The sequence below is a fragment of the Lagopus leucura genome, unplaced genomic scaffold, assembly GCF_019238085.1.
Source record: "Lagopus leucura isolate 7727_CA_CO unplaced genomic scaffold, USGS_WTPT01 Super-Scaffold_100040, whole genome shotgun sequence".
Lineage (NCBI taxonomy): Eukaryota > Metazoa > Chordata > Aves > Galliformes > Phasianidae > Lagopus > Lagopus leucura.
This window is the reverse complement of record NW_024962289.1, coordinates 4517888-4538976: the sequence shown is the minus strand read 5'-3', so window position 1 is coordinate 4538976 and position 21089 is coordinate 4517888. Positions and strand designations below refer to the sequence as shown.

Here is a 21089-nt window from a genome sequence, read left to right as displayed (position 1 = left end):
GTGAGAGGTGCTGGGACCATTTCCTTGCTCTGGCTCAGCTTGGCACTAGGAAGGGGAATTGCTTGGAAGGACTCATTCAATGGAGTGGGAGAAGTTCACATGTCCCTGGATAGCTCTTTCTTACTGCTGAGCAGCTCAGGAAGTGCTGAGCAGCCTCTGGTGAGGCCTCTGCTGCTGTAGTGCACCTGGGCTCCTTGTGGCCAGCTGCGAGCTTTGCTTTGGCTCGTTCAGCTCTAACAGCAATTATCGAACAAGGGCACAACCATTACTTGCTTTGTTTTAGCTTTCTTAGAATTGTGTGATGTAACACACAGCTATGTATTTATTTTGCAACTAATAACTAACAATTATGAGTAGTTACTCTGTGTGGGAAGAGCCAGCCCTGCCCCTAGTGAAACACACATCGGTTGGACCTGAAATGACCGCACAGGGGGATCAGAGAGCCCAGAGCTGCAGGCAGCTCGGAGGTGGTGGTCACTGCTCACAAAGGAATGTCACTGGGGTAGAGCGAAGCCTTATATAAAGCCTTAAACAAAGAGGGTGTCTGTAAAACCCAGCATGGGACATCATGGGATCTGCTGCTTGGCCGCAGCAGGAAGCAAAATCCCTGGGCCTTAAATCCCTTGGGAAGGGCTGTGTGGGAAAACCAGGCGGGCACAACCAGGGGTGCTGGCTCTGGAGCAGTGGAGCAGCGGGCACAGAGCAGCCCAGCACTGCCCTGCATGAGGGCACGGGGCAGTGGGTAGGAGCACTGCCGGATGCAGAGCCGGCATGGCACAGGGCTGCAGAGCTCAGCTCAGCCTACGGAGTTTATCACAATGGGATTTTTTATGCAGTGTATGGTTAAGAGATTAAAAGCCACACAGGAACTAGCTGGTACGTCACCTACATCTTTTCTGGTTCACTTTTCTGGATCAGTGTCTCTGGATCATCCCACATTTTAAGCCCATCCCCTGCAGGCAGGCAGGAAGCATCCTGGGAAAACTGTGAATTGAGGAGAGGTGCGGTGAAGCTGGACATGGTCATGAGTGGGTGAGGGGAGAAGGATCCCCCCTGGGAGCACAGGGCCGTGCCTATGTCCGGAGGATTTGAGCCAGAGAGACCCAGGAGAACCCACAGACACAGGGGAAGGGCTGCAGGAGTCGCATACATATCTCCAAGTACAGATTTTCCTTTCTGGGCAGCGTGGTCTGGTGGGTGACAACACTGCCCACGGCAGGGGTCGGAACGATATGACCTTTAAGGGTCCTCTGACCTGAGCCGTCCTATGCTGCAGCCGTCAGTTTGTCCTGAGGGATGGACACCCATCCCTCATCCATCTCCTTCAAAGGCAAATGAAGGTGGGGGGCTAGGGGGCCGATAGCTGTCCTGCCCCAGGTGGGTGGAATCGAGCGTGAGACTGAGAGCAGGCAGAGCGGCAAGGCAAAGGGGTTTTTAATAATGAAGGTGTTGCTGGTAACATAGGTAAGGAAATGTGCTTGTTTACAAGTTCGAAGCTGACAGCATCCCTTTAAATAAGGAAATACATTTGTTGAGAGGAGAAAGTTACCTGGAAAGCCCTGTACAACGGCGCAGTGTAGCAGCTAACACTACTCTGATTCAAGTGCTATTAATATTCTCCATGGAACGGCTTCTAAAAATTTCTCCCTTAGAAAAAGGAATTAAAAAAAAAAAACAACGCAACCTGTGACTGTCTATTCTAGCAGTGCACCGTGACCATTTGTACAATAGAAAAGTGATGCTTTAAATAGTGACTTAAAAGCTACCGCCGTGTTCTTTATACAGCATGCAACATCGCCACGAGCCAGGGACGCAGGGGCTGCGGGGCTGCTTGGTGAGCCCACGGTGCACCTCACAGCGCCGCGTCACCGATGCGCTGTCCTTCCAGTAACACAAATATTAAATACACTCAGTCTGTAAATAGTTTAACAATCTCTGTCAGCAACAATATTTACTTTGGCAAAACCAGAATTGCAAAGCCGACGTGTCTGTCAAAGAGTCTGCAGCAAGTTCTTTGGTGGCTGCCAAGAAGTGAAGCGAAGGCTCCTTCTCGCTGGAGCCTGAGGAAGGATATTGCACAGAGACTCGCAGGAGAAATGCTGGTGACTTCAAACTGGAGGCATCACTGCAGGAGAGCATCCATCTCCGCTGGCTTCAGAAGAACGAGCTCCTCTAGGCTCAGTGATTCACAGCTGTTCTCCAGACAGCCTTGCTCTGAGCTGGGTGATGCCGGAGTAAACTCAGGAGAGAAGAAAATCGCTGCTGAGGATCAAGGAAGAAGGGAAGAAGGAAGCCTTCTGGATGGCAGAGAGCGGAGACAGCAAAAGCAGATGCTCACACAAAATCACAGCCCTGTGAGGGCCTGCTCAGCCCTGCCCCATGTGCAGGAGGGGGGCTGCTCCTGAAGGCCCTGCTGGGTGGTGAAAAGCTACCCCACACTGCGGCTCTGCAGGGACAGCCCCTCCAAAGCTGTGCTGTATTGTCCACATGACCTGCTCCTACCTTGGACCACAACACATTACCCATCTCTTTATCTGTACCACACGAGCTGAGCCATGCCAGCTCCACCGGAATGCCACATCCCTTCAACACCTGCACCTGCGGCCTGAATGGCTGCCTCCAGCATCCACACCTCTGCTCCAAGGTCTCGGACTGCAGCCTGACTCAGCTCAGACTGTAGCTGGGACAGCTCTTCGGCTTTCGGCCCCCCAGACAGTCTGAGAACATCCCAAGGCACCACCATGAACACAGTAGGCTCCATCTCTTGCTTGCTCATACAGGGACTTGTGCAGGGACTGGGGCGGCACAGCTCCGGGGCTTTGAGGGCAGGAGGAAGGGCACAAGGTGAGTCTGGCTGTACACAGGGTGCTCACTGCCCTGGCTGGGCAGAGCCCTCATGCCTCTCTGCTCCCAGCCCTCCTGACCTGGGCAAGGCTGAGGGGAGCCCTGCGAAATGCCAGGAGGAAGCAGGACAGCAACCTCTGTGTGCTTGCTTCCCTGTTGCTTCTCGAGTGAGCTCGCCTCACCACGTGGTTTTGTCGTGAGCTGCTCCAGTTCTCACGGGAGTGTCTGCTAAAACTAGGGGGAGAAAGATAAAAAGAACAAAAACAAAGTTACAGACAACTGTCAATCTAAAGGAGTGTTGATAAAGGCACTTGGTATCCTTTGTGAAGATGTGCCAGTGGAAGGAAAACGAAGTACCAGAGCTGTTGTGCTGTCAGTTTGCAGTAACTGAAAACTCAAACAAGTTTATTCGCTGGGAAAATGGCTCCAGTTTCCCCTGAATGTGGCGTGTTAGCCCTACGTGTTCTCCAGCATGGCGGAAACACTGCGCTGGCTGCTGTGGGCGCACAGTATTCTGCCTCCACTGCCCTCCTATTCACCATTGCTGCAGGTGGAGGTCCATGCTGGTGTTTAAATTGAGATCAGTAACATCCAGGAAATCAATGTTGAAGATGCTGGGGCCTGCGGGAGTGAGTGAGCTGAAGCCAGTGGCGGAGCTGGGGGGGGTGAGGTCCAGCCACTCCATCGTTTCCCATGGAGATTCGGTGAAACTCATTTGTAAACCGGAGCCATCAGCAGGGGAAGGGGAGAGTTGCGTTTCCATGGGCGAGAGGGGAGTCTGTAAAATCTCCTGGGATGTGAGCAGTTCATCTGCGGCTTTGCTGGAGAACCCCTCTATCATCCCCTCGAAGTGGGACTCCTCTCCTCCCATCTTCAGCAGGGTGATTTCACCAACTCTCCCCAGCGGGCTGTGGGCATTCAGCAGGACCTCAAGGTGAGCATCACCACCACCTGGACAGTGCTCAAATGGGAGCTGGGTGGTGGAGACCTGTTCAAATGGAGCAGACGACTTTGGGAGCGGAGTGCTGGAGTTCCCTGTAGACACTGTTATCTGAGGTACTTTCTGGAGGCAGGACCGATCTTCCTTGGCATTGGCTGGCATTTCTGTTCAACAAACAAGAGGGAATTGAGGTGTTCTGGCAGCCCTTGTCACTGCTAAGCAGGAGGCACTGCTGAGGCCCCTGAGCAAGGTTCTTGGGCTAGGCATGCCTGCAGGGACCCACACCCAACTCCATCCCTTTGGCATCACCCACCCATCCTCCCTGTGGGAAGCCCCTCGCATTCCCTCTTCCTGATCTCAGCTCCCCCAGTTTTGGAACCTGTCTCCAGGGCACAAGCACTGGCAGCTGTCCCCATGGGGATGGTCATGCATTAAGAAGGGCACAGGTAGCAATCTGCACAGGGGAGGGCACATCCTGCTCTGTGTGGGAGATGGCACTGGCAGCACTGGGAGAGGAGGGCAGCAGAGGCTCTGTTGCACTCTGCCATCCTTTCTGAGCAGGTTCCCAAGCCTGGACGCCTGCACTGATCTCAGGCTTCTGTGGGCACAGGCTCTGGCAGGCTTTTTCACCAGCACAGGCCCCATGTGATTTTGGAGTCAATCTCTGGTGTAGGGCAGCAAATGAAAGCCATACCCAGCTCAAGCAGCTCCCGGAGGCACACCGAGAGCTCTGGGCCCCGCAGACCTACACCTGAGGGGAAGCCCTGGAGGGGTCAGAGAAGCAGTGCGTACCTCCGCTCTCAATCAGCACGTCCAGGAGTTCGTCCATCTGCTGACTTCGAGTCATCTGCTGCAGCAAACGGCAAAGAGGAGAGTAGAGGGCATTAGGAGGAGAGTCCCTCCGGCCATGCACCAAGCAGGTGGCTCTGGACCCCACAAGAGATGCAGGGGTCTGGCAGTGGCATTCGGATGAGCACTGGGAGATCAAGGACAAGTGCAGCAGATCCAAACAGCGCTGCAATAGGTTCCCCCTGGCCTGCAGCCAAGTTGTGCTCAGCAGCTGCTGCAGACTGCCTCTCCCCAGAGCAATGAGGACACAGATTTTCTGGACCTGGCACCTAGCACTGACACGTGCGTGCTCCCACTCTCTGCACTGGGAACAATGAAACAGCATCCTCTTCTCCCTGACTGCAGACTGGAAGAACTGCCCACACATCTCGCAGCCAGCATAAGCCAGTTTTCATCACTGTCAGTGGTATTGCTCCATGTTCCTAAAAGCACCATCATGACTGGCACTGAGGCTGCTGGCAGGCTCTCACAAGAAGTGATGGGTTTGCACGTGGTGGAGAAGGTCTTCCCCACAGGAGCAGCACTCCAGGATATGGCTACGGGCAGCAGATGGTCTGGGGTGGGATTTTACCAATGGGCTACAGAGGGTAGGTGAGGTTTCTTGAAGAGTGGCTCACAGGTCTATTTGTCACATAGCACTGAACACCCCAAAGAGGAGTGCCCCTGAGTTTTGGGGCATTTGTGTGGCATGTCAGGACCCCAGGCAACTTCCACTTGCACAAACCCCATTTAGCATGGTGTCTGACTGCTCTGTGACAATCATTTAGTAGCTTTCCACGGAAAGGTTGCCTCTTATGGAAAAAGGCCTGTAATCCTCAGAGACCCCATAGAGGGTTGTAGTCCCTGCAGCTGCCTTAACCACTCTGCACCGCTCTGCCCTGTTGAAAGTAAAAATCATGCAGTTACCTGCTTTATTGAACCCTGATAGGGTGGAGGCTGCTTTCTTTCTGAGAGGGCTGTGATTGACTTACAGAAACTTGGGGATGAAACTGAAAACTTTTGACCTGCCTGTTTAGTCATCTACGTGGGGGAAATACAGGGAAATGGAATTGATGCACAGGGAAAAGATTCTGCTCCTCAGCATGCAGGATATCTGCATCACCTTAGCTGAAGCCAGAGCAGCACCAGGAAAACTAAGGGTGTTGTGGGTCAGATCAGCTCACAATGCCTGGTTTCTGGGCAGGAAACAGAGGGGGAATAACTCCTTGGGTGAGCTCTGAGGACCCCAGAAGGATGCAGAACCATGAGCATGGTTCTCCAGAACTCAGCTCAGCTGTAAATGTGCAGAGCAAGAGAGAGTGGCTGTATCCAGGATAGAATGCTCCCCAAGCCACAAGCTGCCTCTCACCTCCTTCTTTTGGGGACCTTCTCTGTCACCACTGGTATAGGGAGATCTCATGGAGCACTGGCAGGGCAGACAGCCCAAAAGAGTCACTGCCAGGCCTTCCCCGTGCCCATGACAAAAAGCTGTGCAGTGGTGCCAACTTTTTGCCAGGAAGAGGCCATCCCCTTCCAGGAGGGTCCTCACTCCTCACCCGAAGGTCTGGTTCCTGCTAGCTGCTGTTCTTCTTTGCCTTCAAGCCCACAGGTGCCCTTCATGAGGAAAGCCCAGGACAGTGATTTCACAACCAGGATAAGCAGCAGGGCACTGCAGAGTCACTCCCTGAGCGTGCCCCTTGTGCTCTGGCAGTGGGGAAAGAGCTGGAGGAGCCCCTGAGGTGCTGTTCCTCCTGCTGATGCTCAGTGTCTGCCTGTTTGTTCAGAGCAGCTCCACTGCCTCTCTTGGAGTACTGTTCCACAGGGCTGCAACCCACTGCCCACTGCATCACAGTGCAGCCCCACTGCTTGTTCCACCTACAGCTCTGCACACCACCGCCTCCCCACTGCAGCACTCTCTCTGCCTGTCTCACCCCTACAGCACTGCTCCTCTCTGCCCATCTCACTGACAGACCAACTGCCTGTGTCCTGCACATCACTGTCCTCATGATAGGCTGCATCCTACTCTGTCACCCTGCAGCCCTGCCACACTCACACAGCACACTGCTCCGTGTGCAAGCTGTGGGACTGTAGCTCAGGAGCTGTCCTGTGTGAGTACTGGGTGTTTCACAGTAGGTGCCATGCTGCCCCAGGTAGGGTGTTGGGATGAAATGGGGCTGTGATCAGTGGCATTTATTCTACTTTTGTATGTTGGCAGCACGTGCCCCTTTATAAGCTTTCACACTCATCCTGAGGGCTGAATGAAGAGTGGAGACACTGAAAGGGCCACACTGCTGTGCTAGTGGCCTGAGGGGAACAAGCCCCTGATTGCAGACCCCAGTGGCAAGTCCTGCTCTATTGCCAAGAAAAGGCTTCCCATATGATTGGGAGAATTGACCTCCTTCAACTCAGTGGTCAAAATACACTGTTGCACTGCTAGCAGATGCAATGGCTTAGCAAGAGGTTGATGAGCCCCGCTGCGCTGTGGCAGGGTTCTCCCAGGAGAGTAGGGACCTCCCAGCAGCTGAGGGAGCTGTGCTGGTGGTCCCTGATTGTAGATTGAGCTGTGCCAGGGCTCTTTGGGGCAGAGGGAGCTGTGCCAGGTCTTCCCCAGGTGGAAGGAGCTGAGCCAGGACTCCATGGGGCAGAGGGAGCTGTGCCAGGGCTCCCCTAGTGGCACAGCAAGCTGAGCCAGAGCCTCCCCTGAGGGGAGTGAGAGATGAGCTAGGGCTCCTCTAGGGCAGAAGAATCTGTGCCAAAGCTTCCCCAGGGCAGAAAGCTGTGCCAGGTCTCCTCATGGCAGGGGAAACTGTGCCAGGACTCTTGCAGGGCACAGAGAACTCTGCCAGTGCTCACTTGGGGCAGAGGGAGCTGTGCCAAGGCTCCATGGGGCAGAGGATCTGTGATTGGCCCCCCAGGGCAACTGGATGTGGAGGCAGCAAGGCTCTCTAGGAAATGCCCTGCAAAGGACCCTGCGGTGCCATCAGTTTCCAACCCATTCTCCTCCTCAGCTATTCTGTGCCCTTACAGACAGCTCATCGTGTTCCTGCCGCCCCCTGGTGCCCATCAAGGTGCCAGCGCTGACAGAAAAGAGCTCGGAGGCGTCTGTGCGAATGCCCACAGACCCGTGCGTGCTCACCACAGAGATGACAGCTGGGGTGCTCCCCACTTACCGATGCCGTGCGAAGGCAACTGCTGGTCTGGGGCGATGCGCTGCGCCCTTCTGCCTGTGAGCCGGGGGACACTGCCAGGAGATAGTGGCTGTTGGGGGACGGCGGCAGGCTGATGTGCTGAGGGCTCTTCGCAGCCCCTAGTGGAGAGTGCTGGGGGGAGCACTGCGGGCTCAGGAATGTCGAGGAGGTGATGGTGCTTTGCCCCGCGGGCTCCAAGCAGTGGCTATTTACAATGTGAGACAGCTGTGGCACCCCACAGTTACTTAACTTATCCGAGCTGCTGGCTTGGCCTTTCAAGGCAGTTTGTTTGGATGCAAACGGGCAGCTGGACACTGCATTTTCTTGCTTGATGGGGACACTGAAGAAATGCTGGGAGGGCTGTTGTTTCTCCTCAAGGCCATTGCTTCTCTTTCGCTTCTGCAGCTGCATCCTTAGCTCTTCTACCTGCCTCTGCTCTTGCTGCAGCTTCCACGTCAACTCATTGATGACCTTCTGCTTCTCCACCAGCATCTTGTCTTTCTCTGTGTCAATCCCTTCCAGCTCCAGCTGGATGCTCCCTCCATTCATGCTGCTCATCAGGCTTTCCTCAGCACTACCATGAACCGGAGATGGCTGAAGACCAAACTGTGGAGAAGACATGGGCCCGTCGTTGAATGTGTCTGGCAGAGAACCACTCACAGAGAGGTCGGAGGAGGCTGGAGAGATGGGTGGAGTGGAGCTGGTGCTGCCGAAGTGGTAGAAGCCATTTGACAACATGCCTGTGGAAGACTGCGACTGGTAATTTGACAAGGTGCTTGTTGGAGTGACTGGAAATGTGACAGTTGTGATCTCACTGAAATTTGGCACTGCATTGCTGCTGCACTCCTGGAAGGGCCGCAGCCGTTCCATCAGTGCTGTTTTGGTACCTGATACAGGCAGGCCTCTTATTCGGAGTTGCTGCCTCAGTTCTGACACCTAGAAGAAAAGTCACCAACAATCATTCCCGATGCTTTCCCTTGAAGGCAAGTGCTTTAGAAACCTGACATCACAGGTTCCCTGCTCTGGCTCCCCAGGTGCTCAGTCACCACACACAGCCCTGATCACCATATATTTTACAGGACCCTGAGCCTTTCTAATGGGAAAACCTTCCTTCTGCTAGAAACTTACTGCTCTCCATGAGCCAGCGGAGGTCTTTGGGCCATGGAGGTAAACTAGGATTCCCTTGATAGCAGTAAGTTTCCACATGAGTGGAGGACTTTCAACACAGCCCAGGAACAAGATGATGGCATTCTTTAGCTCAGACAACATGACTGCATGCATTTGGAGCTAGCTGCTCCATGTTCAGACATCTGAACCAGGCTCAGGTATCTAATCAATGTTATCACTGTCATAGAATCATAGACTCACAAATCATAGAATAGTCTGAGTTGGAACTATCCTGTGAGTCCAACTCCTGGCACCACGCAGGATTACCCAAAAATCAAACCCAACTAGGAGTGTTGTCCATATGCTTCTCAAACTCTGTCAGGCTTGGTGCCACAATGGCTGCTTGGAGAGTCTTATCCACCCTCTTAGTGAAGAACTTTTTTTCTATGGCCAAACTCATGTTATTTTTATCTCATTTTATTTTCCCATCTAATAGTGACAGATAAATCCATTACCCCAAGGTCTCTGCTTCTAAAAAGACTTGGTCTTTCCTATGGCTGAAGCTCTACTAAGAAACCCCAATCCTTTGTGCCCTTGTCTACATGAGAGGTTTAAATACTACTCAGTGTTCACATTTGCAGTCTCTGGAGATACCTGCTTGTGCAGTGAGTGGACCTTGCCTGACTGCTGGCAAGGAGTTGCAGCATCATGGTCTCAGCATGGGCAATGGCTGCAGAGAAGCTGAGTCACTGGGTGGGTGTGAAGGCCATGCTGACCTATTTTCTGTCTATTCTGTTGGCAATATCCAAGATATCCACCATAATACTACAGAAGCTGTGGGGTCATGAGCTGTCAGAACAGCAACACAGATTGTCCTCTAGTCCTGGACCTAATGTCCTGGCCTGCAGCTGTCTCAAGATGCAGGATTTGCTGATACATCCACTGGAGCAGTGCACACATGTGATGCCCACATAGGAGCAAATCCCTGCTTTTAGTTATCACCACCCTGACCAATTCCTGCTCCACTGTGCTGTACACCTTGGTTTGCTCACAGTGTGGTGGTGCATGCTGGTCTGTAACATACATTCAGTCCCTGTCAGCACAACCTGCATTGTTGCACTTACAATGCACAAATAAGAGTAGCAATGAACATACAGGCTATAAAATTCTGCTCCTGTGCTGACAAAGTGTTCACTTACTTTCAGATCATCCAGGTTAGACGGCAGAGGGCCTGGCTTGATAGATGAGACACAAGTCTGGCCTGAAAAGGTGGTTTTCACAGGAGAAAGAGGGGTGCTGCTGACAGAAGTTGATGAAGCATTTGAACTTTTGATCATTTGCTCATTTGATTGCCTGAAATAACAAAGGAGATACGGGGTAACAAGTCTGCCCTCTGGGGACTCTGTGCCCATTGCTATGATGTACCATCTCCGTGCTCCTTTGGGGCTCTTATCCCCTGTATGAGACCTGAAGGACTGCCAACCCCGAGGAAAACCAGTTTGGGCTGCAAGGAGATTGCTGGTATCCTACCAGCAAGTCACAGGTTCCCCAGCTAGTGCACAAAGTCAGAACAGGTTTTTGGGAGGTTGCTATGTTTCCCTTACATGTATGTATCTCCAATGCACTGGCACAAGTGGAAATGGGAGAGGAATGTTTGGAGGGAGATAGTACTAAGCCCTGCTACTGGGACATCATCACTCACTTTATCTGGCCTTGGGGCATCCCTGGGTAGTTGAAGTGCTGCTGCTGTTGCTGCTGTTGCTGCTGTTGTTGCTGTTGCTGCTGGCTGAGGATCTGGAGCTGCAGAAAGAGCTGCTGCTGCTGGAGGAGCCTTGCATATGCGGAGTCCATAGGTGGAGGGGACTTCTCTGCCTTCTGGTCTGGAGGGATGTACTGGTGATATTTCAGCTTCTTCACCTTTGGCTTGGTGTCCTTGGGCTTTTTGTGACGGTTCTTGCTGTCACTGGATGATTTTGACTGTTGGTTAAAGAAGAAAAGGAATTAGCTGAGAGAAGAGCTCTTGACATTCCTGTGGGAACTGGGAGGCCTGGATAGAGCAGGGGCAGGTCCTGCTGGCACCCTGACAGCCCAGCTCCACTAGCAGTTAATCATGCATGTGAGGGACTTCTCCAGGGCAATATCTAATCCCAGCTGTGCTGAAGAACACATGGGATGGAAAAAGGCCTTCCTTGACCTTGATAGTATTTCTGCATTACCTTATATTTCCAACTCCCAAACCCAGGGAATGTTTCCAACGTAGGACCTGAGCAGTCAACTCTAGCAAGTACCAAAGCTCTACCTTTTATAACCACAAAATGGGATCCATCTCTCCTCATTATTCCAGACCTTTAAGACCAAGCCCTCAAACTTCCCAGGCACACGGGGTGCAGCATATGGGTACTTCTGGCCTGGCTGTGCCACCTGCCCTGCAGGTATTACCTCTCCCAGGGAGTGCGGATATGCAGACATTACCTTCACCACAGAGGGCACTGGGAGAGGTGGGCTGTCCTGCCCCACTGCTTGCTTGGGGCTGTTGCACTGGCCGCTCTGGCCTGAGGCAAGCTCCGCTGTGCTGCACTCAGTGCCACGGGGGTGATCCTGGAAGGGAGAGGTGCAATGTGAGAGGGAACGTGGGGCAGGCGCGGGCCCTTTGGACCCATTCCTCTGCCCAAAGTGTTCCCAGTTCACCAGGATACTTTAGGCCTGACCTGCCATCTCCTATAGTTCACCTCCGGGCAACCCAGTCCCTCCAGCTCCCACAGTCCTCCCAGCCTAGAGCTCATCTCATCCCAGTGCCCCTTAACCCAGCATTCTCATTTCCCCCAGTCCATCCCAGTTCCCTCAAGCCCAGCTTCAGTGTTGCCGCCTCACTGCCCTCCCAGTTGCATTCAGTGCCCCAATCCAGCCCTGCAGCCCCTCCATCCCCCCCGGCCCAGCTGTGCCCTCATACTGGGGAGCCGTGCCCCTGCCCCAGCAGAGCAGGGAAGCGCTGCTTTCCAGTGGTGCCACCCACCTGGGACGGCCCCGAGGGGGTCGAGGGCGGCAGCTCGGAGGATTTGGTGCCTGCTGACGACTCTGTGGAGCCCTGGGAGTCCTCGCTCCTGGCCTGCTCCGGGGACAGCCCGTCATTGCTGCTGTCCTCCTCAAAGGCAAATGCATCAGATGGCTTGGAGAAGTTCACCTGCGTGCCTGCCAGGCAAAGAGAGGTGGACATCAGGGATGTGCTGGCTGCCCTGCCTGCAGCAGCAATGGCCGCCTGCCTCCTGCTCCCAGCTAGCTGTGTGGGCACAACAGTGGTGCTTCTGCTGGTGGGCGGGATGGGGTGAGCGGAAGGAGCACGGAGGCTGCTCGGATCACACAGCAACGTCTGCACCTTGTGGTCTGGGCCCAGAGGACTGTTTCTGCTTCCCATGTGTGCCAATCTTTTTAAGATCTGGGCGCAGGACAAGGGCACGGTGCTTGAGCCGTTCAAACGCACATCCCACCTCAAGCCAAGGACAAGGCTGCGGTATGGCAAGGAAAGGAGCCTGCAGGCCATGGCCCAATGCCTGAATGAAGGAAGCTGGTGGGTAACATATTTTTTAGGAGGAGCGTGGCCTGGCAGAGCAGGAGGCATTCTCAGAGACTACAGGCCTGCTGGGCTGCACAGGAGCAGCTTGGCTACCCTATCCTGCCATTGGACTGCAATGGCGAGAGGGGCAAGGGTCTCCTTGATCAGCCAAGCATCTTGATTATTACACTTATGGAACTCCATCCTCAGCAGAAGAACTGAAGGTGAAATCCACCTGGAGGGTGACACAGCCTTTCCTGGCAAAAGAGTCAACATCTGGACAGAGGCTTCCAGGTCTGGTGTCTGTCCACGAGCTTCATCCACATGAAATGCTTCAAGTCGCTGCCATTACTTCTTGACTGCCACAAAGCCTGCCCCAGACATTGCTTCTTCCCTCTGCAAAGCTCCCAGCATACTATCTCCTAGTCAGATGGGCAAGAGCTCTTGACCCCAGGCTTTTACTGATAAATGAAGTGTTGAAAAAGAAAAGCTCTCATGTGAGGCTTGGGAGGGCTGCAGGTGGGGGTAGAGGAAGGAGCAGCATGGCCATGCTCATAATCTCCTCATGCTTACATCTGGCATTTGTCAGGCAGCTTGGCACACTGATAGCAAAGTGACAAATGGGGAAATAGGAAGGGTCTGGGGACAAACCTCCACCTGTCTGTGCTGCTGGTCTAGCAATGTGCACCTTCTCACTGACACGCACCCTCCTGCTCTGACCCCTGCCCTATCTGAAAGATAAAGGTTATCTCTGCTTGCCCCAGCTCGTGGTGCCAGGGTGGGTGAGCCCTGGCTGCCCGCCCCAGGAAGGCTCTTTGAGCCACCAGCAGCAGCTGGACCCCTGTGGAGGGTGTGCTGCCTGCCGTGAGCTCCTGTTGGGAAGAGATCCCGCATAGACAGCGCTTGCTGGTATCCTGTGACAACATGGCTCTGTGTCCTATTTGCCTGTCCCCATCCTGAATGCTGTGCATATCACCAGCACCAGCCTCCTCTGGAACCCTGGTGTTGAAGAGGAGTTGCTTTTTCTGCTTGGACAACCCAAGAGCATCCTTGCCATGGCAACTCTGGGGCAGACAGGCACAGGGATATGAGATCGATAGTGTGCTGGGGAGGGGCTCTCTCCTCCTGCTCCACAGGGCCTGGTGTTCTTCCTTGTGTTTGGAGATAGGGCCTGTCCTCTCTCCTCTACAGCTGCCATCTGACACGGTACCCAAGCTTTACCTTCCCTGAGGAAGTGCAAGGCAGTGCAGTCTGCACCCCAGACTGGGTGGAAGCTGCTCCCCATGTCTACAGACAAGTGTGGGCATCCTCTGCTGGGAATAATCAGTCCAAGAAAAAGGGACTTGGGGATCTGCAAGACTTCCACTGCGCTGGCATTCCATAAACATGTGAGGAGAAAACGTACCAAAGCACAGAGTCCAGGGGACCTTCAGGACACAGCAGCAGCCTGGAGCATGACAGGAATGTGCTGCATCCTGCTGTTTGATACTGGGGGCCTGCATGGAGCAGGGAGTGCTGCCCTTATCTGTTGCTCTTGTTCAGCCCGGGGCTGGCCATGTTATTTCATGATCCCATGTCTCTGCTGTAATCTCAGGCAGAATGGTGTTTGCTTGGGGCTGTTTCTAATGCACTGGGTATTGTCCTCTCAAACATATTGGACAAAGTGATGACAAGGACCTGATAAAAAAAGGTTCTTATATCACTGCTCAGCTATGTAGGGCACTGGCGGCCTCCTGTCACTGGGACGTTAGGGCTTTCTGCTGGGGTCTGGCACCTTCTGCTCACCCTGCCGGAGGTGATTAGAGGAACACGCCAGCTGAACTTTCCGCTGTATAAACAGTTGAGATTCCAAGGTTAAAGGAAAACGATTTTAAACCCTGTCATCTTTCTGGTATTGCAAAAACAAAAGGCTTCACGTTCAAAAGTGCCAGTGCTCATCTCTGCTCCTTGTTCAACCTTCAGCCCCAAGGCACGAGCACAGCAAACTGCCTCCAGCTTTCAAAATCAGCTTGAGGATTCCTCAGCTTGTGGCTTCTTCTACAGAAACCTGAGGGCCCTGGTGCAGCTTCAGCCTCACTTCTGATGACACCCAAATGCCCAAATGCCTGACCTTACATGCTGCACGTTTCACCCAAAGTGGGATAAAACTGGCCTCCAGGATGTATTTCCTGAGCATGTGATTGATAGAAGAGGATTATGAAAGAGAGAAATTTCAAAATTGAGCAAATGATTTAAAGCCAGACTTTTGTTTTTAACAATTTTGTCTTGTAAATCTCTGCTTACCACAAGCTGCAGACAAGGCAGATGGAAAGAAACATTCAAAATCTTCAAGCACGCTTTGCCTGGCCTCCAAGCCTCCAGCTCCAGTGAATCATGCTCAAACTGCCTTGATTGTTTATAAGAGGAGGGATTTTTTTAATGGTTTTGTATTTTCGCTCTTCTCTCCTTCGATAAGTGGCTAAGGAGATTTTGCTTGAACTCTCCCTAAAAATTCCTCTTCAGACAGAGTCCTGGAACATTTCACCTTCAAAGGCAAGAGCTGTGAAATGTTGCAAATGGTGTGGCTCAAGAACCAGACTGCAGAAACTGCCGCGCGTACCCCACGTGCGCTTTGCAGCAGGGAAATGAAGAGCAGGAATGACTGGAGGACAGGGAAGAGGTCTGTCTAAGCCTGCACTATTTCACGCTGTATCTGCTGGTTTCTGAGATGAAACCAAAGTCAAAGTACTTCCTGCCTCAGTTCCCATTTTCTGCATCGCTCCTGCTGTTCAAAGACCCCTCCTGTCCCAGAGCTCTGCCATTGTCCCTGTTTTTCCCTCAGCCCAGAATAGATACTTGTCATGGGATTATGCCAATGGAAATAATCCCGTGTATTTAGGAATGAGGAGCAACAGAACAAGGAGTTCCTGGAGGCAGAATAGCTCTTAGTGCCCCACTTGAGGCCTGAGGTCCAATTTGGACACAGAGATGAGCCCAGACATCAGAAATACGGGCTGCTGGGCTGGCACTGAACAACCTTGCAGGCTTTCCTGCTCTTCTCTCTGTTTTCAGATCTCCCTGTTTTGGCACTGGTGAACTCTAAGTCACCAGTCTCCTTTGTTTCAGCCCATGCACTGCCCTTCCTGCAGCAGCACGGGGGAAATAACTGCAAGGGATCCTGCCTCCCCCTTCCAGCTGGGATGTGGGTGGTGGAGGAACACTAAGTTTAGGCATAAACTAAGCACTGGGAAATAGTAAGAGAATACTCTCCTTTGGGATGCAGTCAGCTCCTTGTGTTCCCCAGAAGACTGGCACCCCTTTCCCTCTACTCTGTTGGACCTTGCATTCCACTGACATCAGTGGAAAAACAAAGCAGCAGCCTCACTGAACCAGGGCTTGGGATGTAAGAGTTTGGCAGGGCACAAGCAGGGCCAGGTTGGCCTGATGTCTGCATGTGTGAGCCCAAGCCCTCTCCCATGTCAGTGAGGAAGGAACATCCTCTCTCCAGCAGTATCATTTATGAACTCAAAGTCTTGAATGGGGCAGGTGGGGGAAGAAAGGATGCATTCTCCCTGAGAATACATGGCTGAAAAATGATTTGTGTTTCCATCACAGATACCCTAAGATGAAAACTCTCTTTTCATGGATCCAAGTAAGGCTGTGTAGGACCGGACAGCTTACTGTGAAAATAAGGAAATTTAAGTAATGTGCAGCTGCTACTCTTAGCTCCAGGCAGTCACTGCTGTGCGTCCTTGTAATCTCTCCGGCCCCTGCCCCGTGCCACGCACACAACACAAAATGCACGTTCACTTCCACTACCTTTTATGGCCTCTTTCACAGCTGAGTCGACAGGAATAATATTCTTCTCCACCAGCTCCAAAGGACCCGGCCTGAGAGCAATCTTTTCATTGAGATCATCTGCCAGTCGGGCTCTTTTCAGCTTCATTTGAGTGGACTGAATGGACCCCTCTGCAGCTGAGTCTAAAAGGCCAAATGGAAGGTATCAGTTCAGGACCAGGGCCATCTGTAAGCACACTGCTTGCTGAGAGCATGCTTCCCCTCAGCACAGCATTTCTGGGCTGCAGCCAAGACACAAGCAGAGCTCAGTGTCCAGCAGGAGCTGCTCTGAGGCTGGAGGCAAGATGGGGCATTGGGATGTGGATCTGAGCCTGAGCCTGACCCTGAGCCTAAGGTCAAGCTTCTCTATGCCCAATTAAAAGCCTTTGTTTTCTAACCTAGGCTTTCAAACCCAGCCAGCAGCTGAAGCATCCTTCCGAAGGCCCAGGAATGATCTGCAATGGAAACTTCATTAAGCTGTGACTGATTTGAGAGGCTAAGTGGACTCTGCCTCCTGCCTGCCAGGAGCCCAGTGGCTCTTGTGGTCTAATGCAGATCTGTACTTCTGTGGAACAGCTGGAGAAAAGAACCATTAACAGTGTTTGACAATTGGAGTAAATGCCTTGCTCTGGAAGGTAAAAAGCTGAAGCTTCAAGAGTGGAACATTTAGAGGCAGTGTGAGGACACTGTTCCAGGCCTCCAGGGGAAAAACAAGTTGGTGGAGAGGAGCATAATAAAGGCAGCTAGATCTGGAAACTACTGCCAAACCAAATCCAGCTGAGAAGCTCCCACTTACTGAGAGGTGACAAAGCAGTAACTAATTACCATAGCAAACAGTAATTCCCCAAACAAAGATGTTCTGTTTCCTCTCATAGCATCAGCTTGGGTAGAGAGGGAGCAAGATCCTAAACTAGACTGCAATACCCCTTGGGGGTCAAAACTAAGAAGGGCTGCACCTAAGCTATGCTGCCTTCAAAGGCTAGACACTGTTATGGAAGAGATATTGTGCTCAACACAAGCTTGATACCAGGGAATAATGCTCTGCAGGAGGTCAGGAGAGCTGATGTAAGTCATTTCTGGCCTCAGACTAGATTGTGTGGAACCCACATGAGGTTCCTGAGGTGAGCAGTAACAGGTGTGTCTGGAAGGCATTTAGATGATGGCACATATTCCAGCTGCCCCATTTCAATCACCTCTGTGTCCTGTTAGGAACCAGCTGGGTAGATAAGCCCATGATACTCCAGGGCACATCCCCATGAGTGAGTAGAGGCCTCAGCCCAGAAGTGTGTGTAGGGTAGCACAGCCAGGTGCTCCATGCACAACTAGGGATGCTCTGCACCACCCCTGTGTCTGGCCAGCCCTATCAGTGCTCAGTGACTGCAGCTCCACATCTCTTCTACTGCCTCCAGCCCAATTCAAGTCTGTACTTGCTTAACCTAAGGGAAAGACACTTCTACCTGTTAAATGGGCAATGATGCTGGCTCATTTTAGGGATAGAGAGACACAGTTAAAGGATGGCACTGGCATGAATCTATCAGACTCCTGGCTTAGACCTCCAGCATGCCAGAGGAAAAAGAAATACGGACTTTATCCACAGAGTGAGCAGGAGCCAGCCTTTACAGTCACCAGAAAGTAATCTGCTTTTTCTTGGGGACTGACAGGGTTCGAGGAGGGAGACTGCACAATCCTCCCTGTCTCAAAGGAGCTCCTTATCTCTGGAGATAATGGGGGACACTGCAGAGATCTGCTGCCTGTGATGGGATGCAGCAGAGCACCGCCAGCTTCCTGGCTGCAATGGGACATCAGGCTGGGGAAGGGGAAAATGCACAGACAGAGCAGAGCTCAACCTTCTCATATAGCAATGCTATAGGGTTGTTATTTCCATCAGCTTTCATTTCGTTTTGTTCAGCATCACCATAAGAATTATGGCAAAAAAATAAAAAGCACGTCCAGCTTTGGGAAGATATGAGAATCACCTGCTACTAGGCTTGTGTGCTACCACAGGTGCCCAAGGTTTGCACTTCATGAGGATTGGAATCATAGAATCATAAAACAGTCTGGGTTGAACAGGCCCACAACGCTCATCCAGCTCCAACCCCCTGCTGTGTGCAGGTCGCCAACCAGCAGACCAGGCTGCCCAGAGCCACATCCAGCCTGGCCTTGAATGCCTGCAGGGATGGGGCATCCACAGCCTCCTTGGGCAATCCGTTCCAGAAGCGCAGGACCTCTGCACCTTTAACAGAGTTCTCTTTCATAGTTGTTTTCTACCCTACTGTCTTCTGGACCATCTCACATTGGTCCTTGCCGGAGATGAACAAAGGTTAGAAAGGCCTCGGGTCTCCTCCTGACAGGGGAAAAGTGTGTCTTCCACCCAAAGACGGGATCTGGACTGGCTACTATACAGCATGTCCCTTTTGACAGTGGCTCTCATGAGCAGCTGGGGCAAAGTAAATAGTAACAAGAGTCCTGAAAGGAACTCAGGTGGGGCAGGAGAGATAAGAATGTAGGAGAATCCCAGGCAGTCTTACCTTGTAAAATGTGCATATTGACCAGGTCTGATCGCTCAGGCCTGCTTCTGATCTTGTGCTTGAGATAATCTTCAGTCTGCAGAACACAAACGCAGAGAGTGTTACCTGACTGGAGCATCAATAAGGTACAGAGAGCAGGTGCCTCTGTGCTGTCCCATGTTTTTTTGGATTTATTACAGTTTAGGTTGAGTGAGGTCCCAAATGGCATTTTTTTTTCACCTGGACACTGGCTGATTCTTGAACAGAAGTTCTTCAGAAAGGGAACAATGTGCACAGAGCTGCTGAATGTTCACTATCCTCACAACTACACCGTGTCCTGGCCAATTATCCTTGGGCTTCTAATCCCTCAGATCTTATGAGAATTTATGGGAAGGAAGAGCCCTGCTTACTGGGAGGGGCAGATCTGCTGGCTCAGCAACCCACATCATCTTTGAGAGCTGCACTACAGCAGTGCCATGGTGTAGTCTTAGCAATTACTTCTGTGGGAAGCCTGTCACTCTGCAATGAGATACAAGGCTGAGCAGGTCATGAGGATACCCAGACACTCACCCCAGGTCAACCACAAGACTTAGCCTTCCTGCAGCTACGTGCTCTGCAGTTCCTCACCCCATCTACCCCATCTGTAGTGTGGGTTTGGGAAAAAACACTTTGCAGATCACTGCAGCTGAGCTTGTGGTGAGCTTGTACCCAATTCTTCATGGCTTTAGGAAGCACACAGAGGTGCAAAAACACCTTCCTCTGTGCCAAGGAAGTCAGTACTGGGGGCAGTTGACCTCAAGTTTACAGATGCAAGCTTACTACCTGGTGAAGAAGAGCTAAAGAATAACTTAGATTAATTATCAGCTGTTTGCTAAGTTGAGGTGCTAGAAGAAATAGTATAAAAAAATACACATTTTTTAAAAGGTTTAAACTCTTCAGGATAAATATAAAATAACACAAGCAGCTAGAGAAAATTAGAAAACCTGTGGTAAAAGATATACAGGTTGGACTAACAGCAACAATCTCTGGTTCTCCAGGAAGCTGGGCCAGGGAGAGCATAATTTACTGCTTTAAAAGAGATGGAGAGAAGAAACCTGGAAATTACGACTCCAATCAGAGAGATATTGGAACAAGTAATCAAACAATCTATATAAAGGGATTTTGAAGATAGCAAGGAGGTGAGTAACGGCCAGGATGGATTCTCCAAGAACAAAAGATACCACAGCAACTATTTTCCTTTTATGGAGAGATGACAGATTTCTGTTACAGGAATAAACAAAGTATGTCACAAAGTTTGACTCTAAGCATGTTTTGACATTATCTCATTTTCTCATATTCAAACCAGAGAATTTGATCTGGATAAGACAAGCATAAAAAAGGAGCGTAACTGTGGGTCACCAAAGGAGTTAGGAATGGTTCACAGTGTAAACATAAGAATACATCAAATCATGTTCTGCAGCAATTCTTCCTACTATTCAATTTTTTCATTAATGCCTTGGATGATAGAAGACATACTGCTTAACTCTGATTCATTCAAGACTAACAGATTGCAATAGAAAATGATTTGGAGTAATTGAAGAAATCATCTGAAATTCATTGGATACAGCTAAAGAAGGACAATATGACTATGGTCAGGTCACAGCTAGCATCAGCTGGGGCAGCTGCACAAGCACTGGAAGGAATGAAGATTAATCCACCAGAGATGTTTCTGCAGTGCTCAGTGGGCAGTGACCTTAGATAGAAATTGGACTGGCAGGCAGCTTTCTAGGGAATGCCACAGGGAATGTCAAATGGACACAAGGAATAGCAAGGCCCTGCCCTGGGACCCGCGTCTGAAAGAACATGTGGGAAGGGCCTGGTGGGCAGCAGCAGCAATCATTGAGTCAGAAATGGGATCAATGAGGAGAGACTGAGGAAAGGAGACTGATCAGCTCAGAGATGCGCCTACTGTAGGGAAACAGGGTGCAAAATAATTTTAAAACGTGGTGCACAAAAAGAAATAAATGGCTCTGCTTGTCCGTGCTTGTAGAAGGATAAGTAATGGGCTTAAGCTGCAGCTGAAAAGCTTGGGCTGGGAAGCAGGGAAGATACGGTAACAGCACAGGTTAGGTTAGGGTGCAGTGCAGAGGGTTGCTGAGGGGGTGGATGGGATGGCTGCTGGCTGCTGCACATCTGTCAGGAATGACCTAGCTGGGGCTGTGCTGCTGTGAGGCAGAGGCTGTGTGTAAGCTAAGCCAGACAGCCTCTGTCCTCCAGCCCAGCAATCTACCACAGGACATCGACTTCAAAGTCTGCTGCCCTGGCCTAAC

At 51.7% G+C, this 21089-nt stretch overlaps 1 protein-coding gene across 11 annotated transcripts in view; it reads right to left on the bottom strand.

Annotated features, from left to right (window-relative positions):
- Window positions 1–1416: 1416 nt before the first annotated feature.
- Window positions 1417–21089, bottom strand: part of MYOCD (myocardin) — a 220886-nt gene continuing 201213 nt past the window's right edge. For 9 of the 11 annotated variants that reach the window (XM_042883924.1, XM_042883925.1, XM_042883930.1 and 6 more), the window contains 9 exons: window positions 18802–18877; window positions 16256–16417; window positions 11921–12096; window positions 11380–11505; window positions 10610–10884; window positions 10107–10260; window positions 7783–8736; window positions 4577–4634; window positions 1417–3948 (listed from right to left, as the gene is read on the bottom strand). In XM_042883924.1, the coding sequence (XP_042739858.1) occupies window positions 3380–3948; window positions 4577–4634; window positions 7783–8736; window positions 10107–10260; window positions 10610–10884; window positions 11380–11505; window positions 11921–12096; window positions 16256–16417; window positions 18802–18877 (2550 nt within the window). In that variant the 3' untranslated portion in view covers window positions 1417–3379. The remainder of the gene's footprint in view (window positions 3949–4576; window positions 4635–7782; window positions 8737–10106; window positions 10261–10609; window positions 10885–11379; window positions 11506–11920; window positions 12097–16255; window positions 16418–18801; window positions 18878–21089) is intronic. The other 2 variants (XM_042883927.1, XM_042883931.1) reach the window with 2 other exon arrangements.